General features: G+C 40.5%; 2 protein-coding genes across 5 annotated transcripts in view; one reads left to right on the top strand and one right to left on the bottom strand.

Moving 5' to 3' along the window:
- The first annotated feature begins 978 nt into the window (after positions 1-978).
- Positions 979-8,698, top strand: LOC118698375 (aldo-keto reductase family 1 member B7-like). The gene is made up of 10 exons (XM_036401611.2): positions 979-1,106; positions 1,756-1,923; positions 2,799-2,915; positions 3,563-3,640; positions 4,097-4,219; positions 5,500-5,606; positions 5,797-5,878; positions 6,871-6,954; positions 7,793-7,875; positions 8,189-8,698. Exons 1-10 carry the CDS (start codon positions 1,038-1,040, stop codon positions 8,229-8,231), a joined length of 954 nt encoding a protein of 317 aa, XP_036257504.1. The 5' UTR covers positions 979-1,037; the 3' UTR covers positions 8,232-8,698.
- A 726-nt stretch (positions 8,699-9,424) lies between these two features.
- CALD1 (caldesmon 1) overlaps positions 9,425-15,968 on the bottom strand; it is a 172,540-nt gene continuing 165,996 nt past the window's right edge. For 3 of the 4 annotated variants that reach the window (XM_054514970.1, XM_054514967.1, XM_054514969.1), the window contains 4 exons: positions 15,139-15,234; positions 12,612-12,692; positions 12,351-12,384; positions 9,425-11,066 (listed from right to left, as the gene is read on the bottom strand). In XM_054514970.1, coding sequence (XP_054370945.1) covers positions 11,035-11,066; positions 12,351-12,384; positions 12,612-12,692; positions 15,139-15,234 — 243 coding nt within the window. In that variant the 3' untranslated portion in view covers positions 9,425-11,034. The remainder of the gene's footprint in view (positions 11,067-12,350; positions 12,385-12,611; positions 12,693-15,138; positions 15,235-15,968) is intronic. The other variant, XM_054514968.1, reaches the window with a different exon arrangement.

Here is a 15,968-nt window from a genome sequence, read left to right as displayed (position 1 = left end):
AAAAAATCAGGGGGGTTTTTTGGACTAAAGCACCCTGTGTTGACAAGCTGTAATCACAAATCCCTTGTGCAGCATCTGACACTCTACCAGGGCTGGGTAAAATTTTAACTGGGGGTCAGGGAAGAGATTCCTTCACACAGACTGATGGTCCAGCAGGGAGCCCAGCCCTCTGCAGAGACAGGGAACACAGAAATAAGCTCAAAGGTAAGGCCACTTTCCCTTTTAATGAATTTTCTCTCTGAACAAAAGGCGAGCCTAATATTTTTGAGGAAAAACATGAAAAATTCAGTCCATTTGCCACCACTGGAGAAAATCCTCCAAAGTGCACCCATTGCCTCGGGAAGAAATTCTCCTGGCAGCCAACAGGCTTTGGCAGCTGTGGTGCCATCAGGGTTGGAAAAGACTCCAAAGTAATTGAGTCCAACTGGTCCCCATCACATCTGCCACCAACCCATGTCCCCAAGTGTGGATGCCATGGGACAGAGACGGAGAAACAGCAAGCGTTTCTCACAAGGGCTTGAGAGAATTTTTAGGGAGTTGTAAGGATGTGATAACCTGTTAAGTATAAACAACCTGCAGGTGGTGTTTTCTACTTCATCTTTCTGTTCTTCTCAAGGACAGTGAGGAAGATGGATTTTTAGTTAGCCAATCAAACAGACTCTATCATATCACTCTATAAAAACCATGCGGTTCTCTAGAATAAAGCTTCTTTGCTGTTTCTACAACACTGCCTCCTGCCTGCTCCTGTGTCATTCTCAGCACAGGAGTGGCACCCAAGTGCCATATCCATGCCCCTTTGGAGAGCTTCCAGGGGTGCTGATTCTGCTGATCCTTTGCAAGAGAACGCATGCAAAAGCGTGCCAGCTCGGCTGCTGAGACATTTTGCTCTGGGTTTGCTCATCCCTGCAGCCTCAGAGGCTGACGGGCATCCCGTGTGTGTCGCCGGTGACGAGGCGGGGAGGGGCGAGGCGGGGCCGGGCCAGCTCCGGTCCTTATAGCGGCTCCGAGCGACGGACAGACAGACGGACAGCGGCAGCATGGCCATCCCCTGCGTGGAGCTCAGCAACAAGATGAAGATACCCGCCCTGGGGCTGGGCACCTGGCAGGTACCGGCGCAGGAGGAAGGCAGGGAGGGAGGGTGGGGATGCGGCGGGAGATGCCGAGATGCGAAATGAAGTTAAAAACAATAAAATAGAGAAGGAACCAGCCCTCCAACAGCGGGATCCGTGCCCTGCGTGCGCAGGATGCGGCCGATGGCGGCCACCGCTTGTGTAACCGGGCGGGATGCCAGGAGCGGGGCGGGGGGAGCAACAGGCGAGGGGAAAAGGCAGAAAAAAAATATAAATTAGGGACTGGAGAAGGTGGAAAGAGGTACAGAATAAAAGAAAGAAACCAAGCAAAAAGAGCGAGCGGCAGCGCTCGCAGCCCCGGGATGGGGTCACGGTCGGAGGGGTCTGGGCACGGACCCGCCCCGGCCGGGAGGATTTGGGGAAGGCGAAGTGGCGAAACTCCTTGGGCAACACAGGGAGCAAAAGGGGAAATGACAGTGGAGGCAGCGCTGCTGGCAGTGGCAGAGCTGGAGGTCTTGCAGAAACGAACTCCTTCCCTGCAGGAACGCCGCTGTGCCTGCAAACTCCATGCAGGTGATGAGCAAACGCGAGGAGCAGATGGAAAAGGGGACTGTGAGGTGTCACAGCACTGGGACCTGCCAGGGGGACATGGCAGAGCTCATGGCTGCCTTCTGTTTGCTTCCAGGCTCCTCCGGGAAAGGTGGAAGAGGTGGTGAAGTTTGCCATCGACGCTGGCTACCGCCACTTCGACTGTGCCTACTTCTACCAGAACGAAAATGAAATCGGGAACGCAGTCCAGCAGAAGATCAAGGAGGGAGCTGTGAAACGGGAAGACCTCTTCATTGTCACTAAGGTACAAGGATGCAGGATTATTGGGGCATTTAGCTTGTCTTGCAGTGAAACCCTTATTGTAGCTGTAAAGTCACATAGGGACCTATTCCCTTCACTGACATTCACTTCAAGGCTTTCTTGTTATTTATTTGCATCTCATCCTGTATTTGCAATTTGGACTTGGCTTTATCAGGAACTGCTGTCAACTTAGGAAAGATATCACAGCTATTACTGATCTAATAATTTCCTGACATCGATTAAGTCAATTGTACCGGATGTTCAATTGGACACACCCAAGATAAAGGGGGAAAAAGTAAAAAAAAAAAAAAGAAAAGAAAAGAAAAAGGCAAGATAGTTGTCTGGATTCATCAGTGCTAAGCAAGACATTTGAAAACTCTGTCATGTACAAATGTTAATCCTGAAAGGGAGCAGAAATCAAAGTATTTTATAGGTGTTTACTTCATTCCTTCTGTCATCCACTTGTCCCAGACGTGCTCCTTCACAAAAAGAACAGTTCAGCTAATAAATTAGGGAGTTTTCACCAGCAAAACCAGAAAAATTTGAGTATAACTAAGATTTCCCACGTTAAACTTCGTTTTTGTTAAAGAAATGGTTTTTTAATAATACTTGCTCTTCAATTTAAACTTGAATTTTGATTTCAAAAATGAAGCAAAATTGATAACTGTCCTCAATGTGGACAGATAAAAGGGACAGAAAGAGCTGCTCAATAGTCAAAATTTAGGCTGAAAAAAAAAAATTTAACACTAGCAGCTTTGCTGTGTCAGATGCCAGATTGTTACATTCATACCTGAGAATATCTTCTCATAAATGGGAATCCTGACTCCACCTTCATGACCGTTGGCTTTGAGGACAGTCAGGCTTGTCCTCTTCCCACAGCTCTGGAACACCTTCCATGAGAAGTCCCTGGTTAAGGTAGGGTTCCAGAAGAGCCTTGCTGCCCTCCAGCTGGACTACCTCGACCTCTACCTGATGCACTTCCCCATGGGATTCAAGGTATTCCTGCTCTCCACACCTTTCCTCCTTCCCTGCCCAGGAACACGCTGAGTTCTCTCATCTTTGCTGTGGCCATCTTCGTCACACAGCTGGGGTTTGGGGTTCATTTGGCTCTTCCCTGATCCCTGTGGTAGCAAGAATTAGGTGTGTTTTATCACAGGGGTCTGGCTTTGCATGCCTTTTGGAATGAGATGTAGGTGTGAGCACCCTGGGCCCTCTGGTAACCAGCACAGGTTATAGCATGAACATCTAGGTTTTTGGGGATGTTGGCTTGGCCTGAAGTAACCAGCAGTGAAAAATGAAGCATAGCACAGAAGGAGTGTGTTTCTTCCCCCAGTCTACATCTGTGTAAAATAAATAAGAAACTAGAATAAAGGGGCTGTGGAATGTCAGTTCCCTCCTATCCAGGCCTGCCAAAGTTACATAATTATTACTAATCCCCACACTCTTTGCATGCAGGGACTGATTTTGCAAAATATGGCCCTCATCCAAAAAAGAATACTAATGGACAAGAATAATTTTTAGTTATGCAAGATGTTTAAACAACCTGCTAACTTGCTGCCAGTAGATGCAGTCCAAAGTGCTGGCACACTGTGGGCAATTACACACTTTAAAAAGTCTGTGTATTACCTGCCTTGGTTTTACAGGCTGGTGAAGAGCTGCATCCCCTGGATGACAAGGGGCACAGTATTCCCAGTGACACAGATTTCCTGGACACATGGGAGGTAAGTCACTATTTGCCCTTCAGAGAAAGTATCAGCTCTAAAGATGGAGCAGAGATCTGTGTGCAAAATGAAATTGAGGGATATGTTTGGATGTGAAGGACAGCCACACAAAATTGTATTTCAGCCTGCTTGTATCTCTTCTTTTGGGGAGCAAGGGGATGTTTTTAGTAAGGCTAAAGAGAAGGAAGCTATCAGCTCTGTAGTTACTGTTCCTAAAACATTTGGATACACACAATGGTAAAACCAACCCTTCAGATTAATCTAGGTGTGGCTGTTAATTTACTGGGTGTTCATACATTAGGATTCTATTTTCCTTTATGAGCTGAGATACTTTTATGTAATCTAATCTAGAGTGAGTTGTTTGTTCATTTGCCACGAGCTTGAGAAAAATAAAATAATGTAGTTTGACAGCAATACCACCAACTCACACCCACCTTGGTTGTCCTTACTCATTAGGCCATGGAGGAGCTGGTGGATGCTGGCCTGGTAAAAGCCATTGGAGTCTCCAACTTTAACCATGAGCAGATTGAAAGAATCTTGAAGAAGCCAGGACTGAAGCACAAGCCTGTAATGAACCAGGTGAGAATTTTTTCCTTTCCTCAGCTAACCTTGGAATCATAGAATTGATTAGGATTGCAATCATAGAATGGATTAGGATTGGAATCCATACTTTAAGGATTGTCTAGATCCCCCTTCCATGAGGCTGAAACCTTCCACTTAGAAGTATTCCTAAATATATTTAGAATATATGTGTGTGTATACAGAGTATACCTAAATTCATATAATATATAATATACATGTTCTATAAATAATATATAATAGATATTTAAAATAATATATAATAATATATGATATAGAAATATACATTTAGATATATAAATAATATATAATAAATATTTAGAGTAATCTTAAATATATTCAGCAAAATCCCCACTGGAAGTTTCTGCATCAGCATGGGACTATACAGGGATGCACAGGACTTACTCATTTTTCAACATAAAATAAACCACTCAGCTTCATTATAGAAAGAAGGTTGAAGAGTACAATTACATAACAAATTCTCACCACATACCTCATGAATGTAATCACAGGACAGCAGCAGCTTAGAGACCTTCTGATTTTCTTCCATTTCCAAAACTCTTTGCACACAGCTGAGGGTGCTAAATGCCCATCTCTTCCAGATGGGGAGTACCCAGGGAAATCCCCACACCAGCTAGATGTAAGTTAACTACTGTACGTGTTTTTCATGTCACCATGCCTGCTAGTGAAGCTCCAGTGTTACAGACAGCTGGGTGTGTGCACAGGGCCACGTGAGGAGCACAGACACAGCCCTGTGGCCATGCCATGGCTTGGGCAGCTGAGCAGCATCCCCATGGAGTTCCTGTTGCTTTCAGGATATCTTAGACAAATATCTGTTTGCAACATGAGCTTGCTTCCTTAGGGTAGGTTCAGATCATCTCCCCAAGCTTCTTCAGGAATGAGAGAGGCTCCTTGAAGCAAGGAGATGTTGGGTGCATCAGAGCAGAAAATAAACTTGAGGTATTCTGAGCTGCCCCTCTGACGATGCAATCCTGCCCTGCAGTAGTCCAGGAAGGCTCATTTCCCAGATTCCACACAGATAACACTCTTCTCATCTATTTTTTGCTTTCTGTGGGTAATACAGAGCATGAGAAGCTCTATTCTCTGGTAACCTTCTAGATACTGCTGTGACTTTAATAACTTTTTTATAAGATAGATTTGAATCATGATACTGGAAGTCAAGTCTTCACATTTTCTTTGACACAAGAGGATTTAAAATTTAATGCTCTGCAGCTCAGCAAGGTCTGCCTCTTTTATCAACCATCTTTCTGTGCTTGCAGGTGGAGTGTCATCCATACCTGACCCAGGAGAAGCTGGTCAAGTACTGTAAATCCAAAGGGATTGCTGTGACAGCCTACAGCCCCCTGGGCTCTCCTAATCGCCCGTGGTAAGAGAGCACTGCAGCCTTTCTGAACACAAAACACTGCAGTTGAACTAGGAAGATTATTGTTATTGTTACTGGTAAATGATAGAGCTAAAATGAGATGTTCTGTTGTCTTGATGCAGATTGTCACATGATGTGACAATCCTACAGGGAAGCCATCACCTTTCTACTACCACCATCTATTTTTTAACAGGGCTAAGCCAGGGGAACCCACACTTATGGATGACCCCAAGATTAAGGACATTGCAGCCAGACATCATAAAAGCCCTGCCCAGGTAAGTTCCTCCTCCTTGGATGTTTTACAAGCCAGTCCTAGCAGATGCTACTTTCTCTAGAGCTACATTATAATGTATGACTCTTTGTATTTGAAGAGTCTCTTCATATGTGAAGAGTCAAATTAATGACTCTTCATTCTGCCCAAGTTCTTAACAGCATTCATAAAAATTATCAGCTATTTTCAAGGAGGTCTTGAGTGCCAAATTTTGGGTTGGACTGATCAGCAATAGTACATGCTTACCTCAGGTGTTCACCTTCCTAAATTTTTATTCCTTTCTCCAGCTAAGTTATTCTTCAGAAGAGTCCTGTAATTTGGAGACATATTTGATTGCCTCCAATCTGTTTCTGTTCACAAAGAATTATTGAAAGCTGCTTGATTATTTAAATTTTTTTTTTCTCTATATTAGTTTGCTAGTCACACAAATTAGTTGTTGCCTGGGGTGTGCAGAGACTGCACTTCAAACAAAGCCACGTGTTCACGTGCAATCAAAGACAATCGTATTTTAAGACAGGTAGAGCAGGATGAAAATATTGGATGCAACAGTTGGGGTTTTTTGGTAGGGGAAAACTTTTCAATTCTGTAAATATGTTTTTCCTTTTATGGACTTCCAAAAGCGGAACCTTTGTGAGTACTTACCTGTGAGCCCAAAATAATCTGTAGTGTCATTATGCTCATTGAGTCTGAGCACTCACGTAATACAAGCCAGAGCATCATCATTTTTCTCCCCTTGCTACTACCCTAAACAAAACCAAACCAAATCCTGCAAAAGGCACAATGTAGAAACAACATAGGCTAGAAAAAATTATGGGCTTGCCAGTCTTCTGTCAAATACATGAGCAAATCCTGGCATATCAAACTCCTGTGTGCAAAGTGGTAGTCTTCCAAAGAGTGAAAAATAAATTGTAGACTAAAAGAAAAAAAAATCCACAAAATGTGTTTGAATAGATTTCTTGGGACCTCAGTGTTCATCTCCTCCTTGTTCTTTCCTAGGTCCTGATTCGATTTCTGGTGCAAAGAGACATCATTGTCATTCCCAAGTCTGACAAACCTCACCGTGTTGAGGAGAACATGAAGGTGAAATTCCCTTGGGAAATGCTGCTGCCTGGTTTTGTGCAGGATGGGCACCCACACCCACAGCCCCTCTGTGTTTCCAAGCAGCACCTGGGGCACTGGAAGGGGGGGCACAGAGATTTGAAAATCTGGGGAAAAGTGCTTTGTACCTGCTAGGAGAGAAATGGGTTACACCAGGGCTGTCTGAGCTCTGCTGCTGCAGAAAGGGAGCCCCAGGTCTGGACTTGCCCTTGGGGAAAAGGTTAACAAGTCCTTAGGGTGTAAAGGAACACGCTGAGAACAAACACCAGACCTGTTAGAGTTTGTCTCACTGTGAGGCTGTGGCTCCCCTTGGCAGTGAAGTTTAGCTGGATGTTTGCTCATAAGGTGTGGCATCTTATACAATACCTCTGTATTGCTTTCAATCCATGGTGAGAGGGTTTGGAGTTATTTTTCCCATGAACCCCTATCAATAACTCTTCAGATGATGACCTGTGAGGCAACTATTTGCAGTTGATATCCAGTAGACCTCTCTGGTTGCAGAAAATTTACCTCCAGTTCCAGTATTTGTGACACATCCTGAGCACCTAAAGTCTCTGTGTGCATTACAACACAAAATGCAGCCATGTTGGAATTCAGCCACCCAGAATTGTAAGACCTTGGTATGAGCAGCACCTCAGAAACAAAAGGACTATCTTGATGACTTCAAGGTTCTTATTTGCCTGAGAAATAAGAGGATTGCTTAACTGTGCCTAATGCATTCCTACCCCAAGTCCTAAGTGCATGAAGCACACTTAGGAGCTAACTACTCACAAACCTAACTAAAAAGAGCTGCTTTTTTTTTTTTCTCTTTCCCTGATAGGTGTTTGACTTTGAACTGTCCAAAAAGGATATGGATGTCATCCTCAGCTTTAACAGGAACTGGAGGGCAGTTCCGGTAATCCAGTATGTTCCTTATTATGCTTACTATCCATTTCTCCTATTTCTTTCTGTATTTTTACACATCCCATCTTGAAAACACACATGACCAAAACCAGAACTTTAAACTTGAATGAGGCATGTCCTGGATCTTCAGGAGGGAGATTCATTTGGAGTGTTCCCTCCAGCATGTTGGTGTTCCAGGGGCTTTCTCCAGGCCTGTGTTCAGTTTAATTACAGCTGCAGAGTACATTGGCATTTGGGGAGGGAGGCTGCAACAGGGAAATGCTGCCCAGGATACTTTCTCACTGCTTGAATAACAAACTCTTTCTCTTTTCAGAGCTGTCAACCACAAGGACTACCCATTCAAAGCAGAGTATTAAATGCAGGTCGTTCCTGCAGGACGTCCATTTACCTCCTTCCAGATTAGATGTGCTCTGCAGCTTGATCTTCATTTCTTCTTCTGTACTTGATAATTGTTATGACCAGTTACTTTTTCCTCCTTTTTTTTAAGGAGGAGACCACTAACTGATATAAGAATGCAGCAATAAGGGTGGGGTTTTTGTAAAGATGCTTAGCAGAAATCTGGTTTTGGTTAGTAGTAAAAAGACAATGTCTTTTCCTTTCCTTTTTATCTGGTCTTCCTTAATTAGAGACATGCTTAATAAAAAACCAGGAACTTAAATGGAGTTTTTTATATGTTATTTCCAGAGGGGTCAGTCATACTGGCTCGTGAGTCACTGTCAAAGAATGCTCTAATTGCATTGCTTTTTATATATTTGTGATTTTCATAGTGAATTTCTAATGCTTTAAAATTTTATATGAATAAAGTTTATCAACCACAAAAGTTGATCAGTGTAGTCCTTAAATTGTTTTATATAGTTTTTTCTAAAGTCTGGGGTTTTACAAATTTGAAATCAGATAGAAATAAGTTTCTATAATTTCTGTACTAGGACATACAGATCACTTTGTGGCCTATTCTTCAAATCAGGATTGTGCTCTAGGTAGGACCTAAAGAACAAAAGTTGCCTCACACAACCTTTCCTCTGAACACCTAGAAACTGAACTCCTGTGTGATTCCTGGGGAAAGCTGAAGGCAGCATCGTGGGCAGGGATAACTCACAGTAAAACCCAGCCAGCTGAACACAAGGGCTGCCTCCAACATCAGACTGGGAGTCTCAAACATGAACTTAGATTTTTGCAGCTCTGCTGGCAGCACCCAGGACATTACACTCAGACACAGGCTGGCTTTATCTAAGGAAAGCACAGAAAAAACTCTTATTAAAAATCACCAAAGCAAAGCCCTGAGACAGCTTCACAGTTAATTGCTCTAAAATATTTTCATATTCAAATTCAAGTACTGTCATATTCAAATTTTTTTTTTCAGATTTTGCTAGGCCAAAGCCAAGCTGGTTTGTGGCATCAGGAGGGACATCCTTAGGGGTTCTTCACCTTATCTCACAGGGACTCAGCACAATTCCTACCCCACTTACAACAACAACTGCTCCATTCCTGCTCATTAACAAATGGGGCTGCTGATGGAAATATTACATTTATCGCAGATGCAGTTTCAGAATACATTGTTTGAACAAATGGTTTTTATTGCAGCTATCAGATGTATTTGAAAGACTCAGAGGAGTGTTTACAAAACCCCCAAACAAAAACCACGACAACCCACAGACAATGTCAGGCACAGTTTCACCCCCTACAGATAACTTTGTGCATCCCTAGATGTAAACAAGATGTTTCAGCCAAGCAGGGGAGCCCAGCTTTGGGTTGAAATAGAAATTTACACTTCTTGAGGAAGAAGCCAGATGCTGTGAGACATGGAAGTGGTGATAAGGGAGGTCCTGGGGGTTCTGGTGCACAACAAAGCTCTTAACAACATGCTCAGGGGCTGCTTGAGTTGCTCAGTTTATGCCACCCGTACACTGTAGGATGTAAATGCTAAACTGTAGGGCATGTAAATCCAAACCAAGCTGACGTCCTAAAGCCATGTGTTTACTATATACAAATGAAAACATCTGTAAATAAGATATTCAGGGGAGAGAGGTAAAAAGAAGCGTCACAAAGATAGAGGTTTACTTCATTTTCTCTGGACCTGGTGTAGGGCACTGATGGATGGCCCAATTTAGTGTACAGTCATTTGAAACAAGCTCCAACTCTGTTTACATTTTTCTTTTTAATTATGGTAGTTTTATATAAATTAAACTACAATGTTTTATACAAGTGACCTATTTTTGACCCTCTATACCCTTACCTTTTCCTCTTTTAAAAACTATACTTTCTTTTTAATTACCCATTACTGGGCAACTGACATTTAAATTTTTTTAATACTTATCTCACCATACCTCTAATGGCAATTATGAAATCTTACTATAGAAAAGTGTGTGATTTTGTCTTTATTTTTTTTAAGCTGTGATATTGGCTAATTATGTATGTTTATTGCTAAATATAATACTCTAGCACATATTAAAGCATTCTACCATTAGTAGTGCCTTTAGGCTAAACTTTGTAAAGCTATGTGTGTATATATATTCTAGATTGCATTCAATTACTAGTCACTAACAACAAAAAGAAATATCAGTACCGCTGTCAGCTAACATAATCATCCAAATTTAGGTATTAACTTAAACTAGAATGGAAAAAATTGATACTTAAAAAAAGTATAAAACAAAAAAAAATTAAAACACGTTATTGATGCAGTATTTCTCATGACATGGGCAACTTACAGAAAATATTACATTGTCAACTAAAGATATTTCTTCCATGCCTTAGTCTAAAGTGCAGAAAGAAAAAGACTTCTGTATTACAAAAGTAACCACTGGTTTTATAGGTTTACTGCACACCTTTCCCAAGCAACTTCACTTTACATGTGTTTTGGGTTGACCTCTAATGCCAGCTGAAATCACTGTTCAGATACATATTTATGACTTTCAGTAGGAGAGTCTATATATTTCACAGCATGGGTTTCTTTAGGAATAAAGGCTCTTGTGCAAAGGCAGTACTATTCTGATGAATGTCTAGACTGATTATTAAATACAGTGCTAATATACATGGTTTTAACTGGGATAATGCAAAAAAAAGACATTTTGGTAAATAAACATAAATATAAAAAGAACAATTTAGCACTTTTTCCTTTTTTTTTTCCCCCAAACTGATTGGTCCAGCGTCTTTAGTGGCCTTCTAGGGTTCTTTCTCAAATTGTCTCAAACCTGCTGAGAAAGAGACAGATTAAATATGGCTTGAAACCACCCAGACACCTTTCTCTAGAACAGAAAAGGCACATCTCTCTAGTTGAGCATGTAAGAAGGCAGGACAGAGCTGGGTGCTGCTCTGCTCCTGTACTGGCTTTGTCCCCAGGAGGACAAAATTCAGGATTTCAGTCTCTGGGGAGAGGCTCAGCAGTGTCCAAACCCCTCTGCCAGGACTGCTCCTGTGGGTGGAGAGCACCTTCCATAGGAGCAGGGCTGCACTAACCCTGAGCCAGCCCAAAACCCCCTCTCCTGACACTTTGGTTTGAAAAAGGACAAGAGGAGCAAAACAATTCTGCTTTGCACGGCTCTCAGCCAAAAAGCCAAGTTCACAGGTGCACCTTACATCTGGCTTTACATAAAAACACTAAAAATGTGTGGGCACACATTAAGGTGTAGAAAACCAAGAGTTTTTCTCTATTTGATCATTAGACTCTTAGCAAAGAATTGAGAGATGCTGCAAAGCATCTTAAAGCTATTAAATTGGTCAGTGAACTTCCATTCTTCCCCACTGGTTCTTAGCCATACAATTAGTTTAATTTGCTTTATTTGGAGTGCTTTAAAATAAAAAAATATTTTAAAAAATAAATACATATTAAATAAAATTTAAAATAAAAATAAAAAGCTAAGAGAGCTATTTTGCTGATTTCTTTCAGTAAAACTAGGTCATGTTTCACCAACCAGTGGTTTCAAAATGACAATAGCATAACTATTTTTGCTCTGAAAAGACTCCAATGCACCGCTCCAGCAAAAGCAGTTTCTCAACCATTCGTGTTTCAACGATATTTTAATGGAGTTTTTGAAAGGCAAAGGCAAAAAGGGGTTTCTGCATCAATGTGAACAGCTGCAGAATTTTAAAACAGAGGTACACCTATGCAAAAATGTGGCAATGGTTCTGTATAATAATAGGTATTACAATGTTTGCATTGTATTGTTATATGTACATCAGCAAATATTGTATCATTTTATTAAATACACCTATAATATATCAATAGCAATCATTTAATATTAAATCTATTAATTATTACATATTTAAATATTAATATATTACTATATTACTATTGATATTTAAAGATGTTAAATATACTTTAAATAGTAATGTTTTATTAAATATATATTATTTTATTAAATATAATGTATTAAATAGTGTCTTAATATTATATGTATAACATGATTATATTATATATATGTAATAATATGTATTAAACTATAGAAACAGGTGCAATATATGATTATGGCACTACTTACCATTAGTCTCTGATTTTTTCCCTGTAGCTGATACCTGTTTGAAAAGCAAAAACACATTTTTAAAATCCCATATAGGAGAAAATTGTTATTTATAACAGGAAAAAAAAATCAACAGATGTCCACACATAACACAGCTCTGCCAAACAGGAACATAAAAGTGATACACTGCTTTCTGAACCTCATTGTGCTTTCTTTTATAGATAATAAGGTGGGCTAGCAACAGAATATTATCCTCTAACTGCTGCTCAGAAGTATTATTACCTTAGAAGCAGCACCTGGCTTCTCCACTGACTGCTTCTCCCAGAGATTACGTTTGCCAGACACATCTCCTGGTCTTAAATCCTGTATTTTTAATGTCAGAGAACAGAAACCAACATTAGTTCAGGTTTATTTTCACTTATTAAAGAAAAAGTTAAAATGCAACTTCCTCACAAGAGAAACTGAGGAACACCCACCAGAGGTAAACATTACATTGCCTATCAGTTATAAAGAATTCTATTTCATAAAATAACTCCACACATATCCGTGTTTTAAGACAAAAAACAATCCTGTTTCATCTATTTCATACGGCACAGACTGGTCTTAACTCAGGATGTTCAACTTAGGGAGTGCAGAAAAGAATTACTGCACCCTCAGATTGTTACAAAAAACCAAATTCAATTTTTTTTGAGAAAAAACCCCACATTTTTAAGGAAAGCATTTCAGCTAGGGAGGAAATAAAAAGTAGCTTTTCTTGGTTATTTTAGATCAAAATAAAAATATTTTATTTTAAAAATTTTTATAAGAGTTAGCGTTTTTATGCAACTGAAGAGCAGATCATGCTCTTCATCCTTAAATACAGATTTCAGCACTTAGCACTGTAATCCTTCATATCCATTTCAATTTCAATTGCACCCCTTGCAACCTTAGGATGTGCCAATCACTAGCCTGATAGGAAAACAAAAAAACAAAAAAACCCCAAAAAAACCCAAACAAACAAAAAAAAAACCAGATAAGGTAAAGTGATTAAAGAATAGAATAGTAGTAATCTCTGAAAATGAGTGTATTATTGAGACTTTAATCAAAATTCCATTAAAAAGTCAATTAGCTTCGTGGGGAAAATGAGGGCTGCAAATGAAAATGAAAAGTGCTGGGCAGCTGGATTGATTCTACCTCTGTGTATGGAAAATAGGAGACTCAAACACTTTTGGACAGAAGTACTCTCCTTTTCAGCAAGTCTTCAAGTCCTGCATGGCTTCGAGGATTTTGTACTGCCCATCCATAGGGAGATAAGTTTTCTGCACATGAGAATTTCTACCTGTGAAATGCTCAGTGATAAATGGAAATGAATTTCCTGCAAGGGGTATTTGCACCCAGCAGAGACCCTCTAGAACTGATTATAATTTGCAGCCACACAGGGTTGCTGATGTTTAAAATTTGAAGCCAATTCTGCTCTTTAAAATGGCAGTTCAGTAGTAACAGAGGAAAGAAGAAAGCAATTTTGACCTTATCACAAAGCCATTTGCAGGGGACATCATCACAAATCCCTTTCCATAGTCCTGAAATAATTTGGGATCTCTGACTTTGGTTCACTGTAAAACTGAAACCTTTGCTCTGCCTTGAATTCAATGTTTTTCTAAAATCCACAAGAATCTTGATGGTCACAAAAACTTTGAACATTTCATTACTTTGGTGGAATGTTGGTGATGGGGGTGAGGATTTATTTGCTTAAATAAGAAATTCTAGGCTTCCCTTCGATTTATCCTGATTAAAAAAATAGTAAAAATCACACATTATAGATGTATATAAACCTTCATAGTCAATTATAAACAGGTTTACCTGACCAACTTAGCAAACAGACCCCCAAAGAAGAAGAATAGGAGGAGGGCGCGTTCCTTCAAGCAGAGACATTGAAAGAAGAAAGAACAATCTATTGAGAAAGAGGGAAATCAAGACATAGATAGAAACAGTTTGCTGAGGGAAAAACAAGATTAGTTTTACATTGTCTAAAAGATGCAACTTAAAAGAAAAGAGAGAAAAATCTGGAGGCAGATTCCGTAGCGGACAATGCTGCAAATTTCAAACTCCTCTTTAAGACAAACAGGAGTGTGAATTGAGAAAGTGTTTTTCAGGCTGCACTTTTCATAAAGGGCAGCTGAACTGGCAGAAAAACACTGCAGAAGGATACAGGAAGAAATCAGGTCTTTAACAAAATCCTGAAGTTGAATCATTAACATCACAAACAATTCTCCAATATGGATATTTAGGTTCCTCATCCTTACCCTTCTCCACCCCACAGTTACCTCTTCCTGCTGCTTCCCACATTCCCAGTTTGTTACCTCGACAGCATTTTCTGCTCTAATTCTTGCTGAACTAATGGGCAGGCTAAAGGGCCTTCATTAGGAGTTACATTTAGGCTCATAAAGGACTAATTATTTCAGTTGTGCTTTAAAACATACTTGGAAGATTTTTACAGGGCAAGGGCCAAACTCCAAGTGTGTGTAAGTGTGCAGCCTGGGGTCTGTGGCTGGTAATTTCTAAATTAATGGTAAGCCTTTCACAATAAAGGCTTACCAGTAAATAAAGTCACCCTCTACCAGAGAAGTGCTTCTCTGAGCTTTAAAGTGAAAACTGCCCTGTTTCCTCTCCCCATTTTCTGACTACAAGGAGCCAGCAGCCAGAGGGCTGGGAGCTGCCAAGAGGACACAAAGCAGAGTTCCTCCAAAGGCCATCAGCTGGTGGAGGAAGCACCCCCTGCCCCAAGAGAGAGCCCACCTACTGAAGAGATGGCGGTTCCAAGTTTACTTACAGAAGGTTTTGGAGCAGGGGATTTGTTGCCCTCTGGGGTCTTGGTCAACCACTCGTTGATACGACTGGAGACACCAACCTTCAGCCCAGCAGTTTCCTGCAAAATGATAAAATTCAGTGAGACGACCTTCAGAATGGCTTTTTGCCCTGTTTACCATGGTTTAGATTTAAAAGCAAAGCCAAGCCTGGGTTTAATAGAGAGGTCCTCACTGAGCCTGTGGCTTGCTCAGAGACAGCCTGTGTGCTCTGAAGGGTTTGTCCCTGTGAATTACACAGTGCTGCTGCCCCCTAGTTTACAAAAATAATATACATGGACTGACAAAAACATCTCCACTTTACTGCTACCCAAGTAATAAATGTCAGACATAAACATGCTGTTTTTACCACAAGCCCAAACTCCAAAAGTCTTTAGCTTAATAGAAGAGACATCAGTTCAAATCTATTTCTTTCCTCTTGTTAAACTATTTTTTTTCAAAAGAGGTACACAATAGAGAAGTAGCCTAAAATTTAAAACATTAAATAATTAAAAGGCTAGAACAAATTAGTAAAATTTAATTATTATCTGTAATAACCCACTTCAATCCACGGCTCCTCGTTTTGCCTATGATAAATGCCCAGCAACTCACATCAATTTATAGAAAGAAAATATTGCTTTAAGGATTTACACAGAAAAGATAAAGGTCTCACAAATACTTCTATAAATTATCTAGAAAATATCATCACTATCCTGTCTATTCAAAGCTCTTCTGTTCCCCAGAAGAATTTTGCCCTACTCAAAGAATTTCTTTGTACTCTGCTTGAATGGCCCAGATGTATTTTTCTAAGATATCT

Source organism: Molothrus ater, chromosome 5 (assembly GCF_012460135.2).
Source record: "Molothrus ater isolate BHLD 08-10-18 breed brown headed cowbird chromosome 5, BPBGC_Mater_1.1, whole genome shotgun sequence".
Taxonomy (NCBI): domain Eukaryota; kingdom Metazoa; phylum Chordata; class Aves; order Passeriformes; family Icteridae; genus Molothrus; species Molothrus ater.
This window is presented reverse-complemented; position numbering and strand designations above follow the sequence as displayed.

Coding starts and splice junctions, on each gene's coding strand:
- LOC118698375 (XM_036401611.2), top strand. CDS start 1,038: ATGGCCATCCCCTGCGTGGAGCTCAGCAACAAGATGAAGATACCCGCC. Junction 5,879..6,870: donor ATCATAAAAGCCCTGCCCAG/GTAAGTTCCTCC, acceptor GTTCTTTCCTAG/GTCCTGATTCGATTTCTGGT. Junction 7,876..8,188: donor AGGGCAGTTCCGGTAATCCA/GTATGTTCCTTA, acceptor TTCTCTTTTCAG/AGCTGTCAACCACAAGGACT.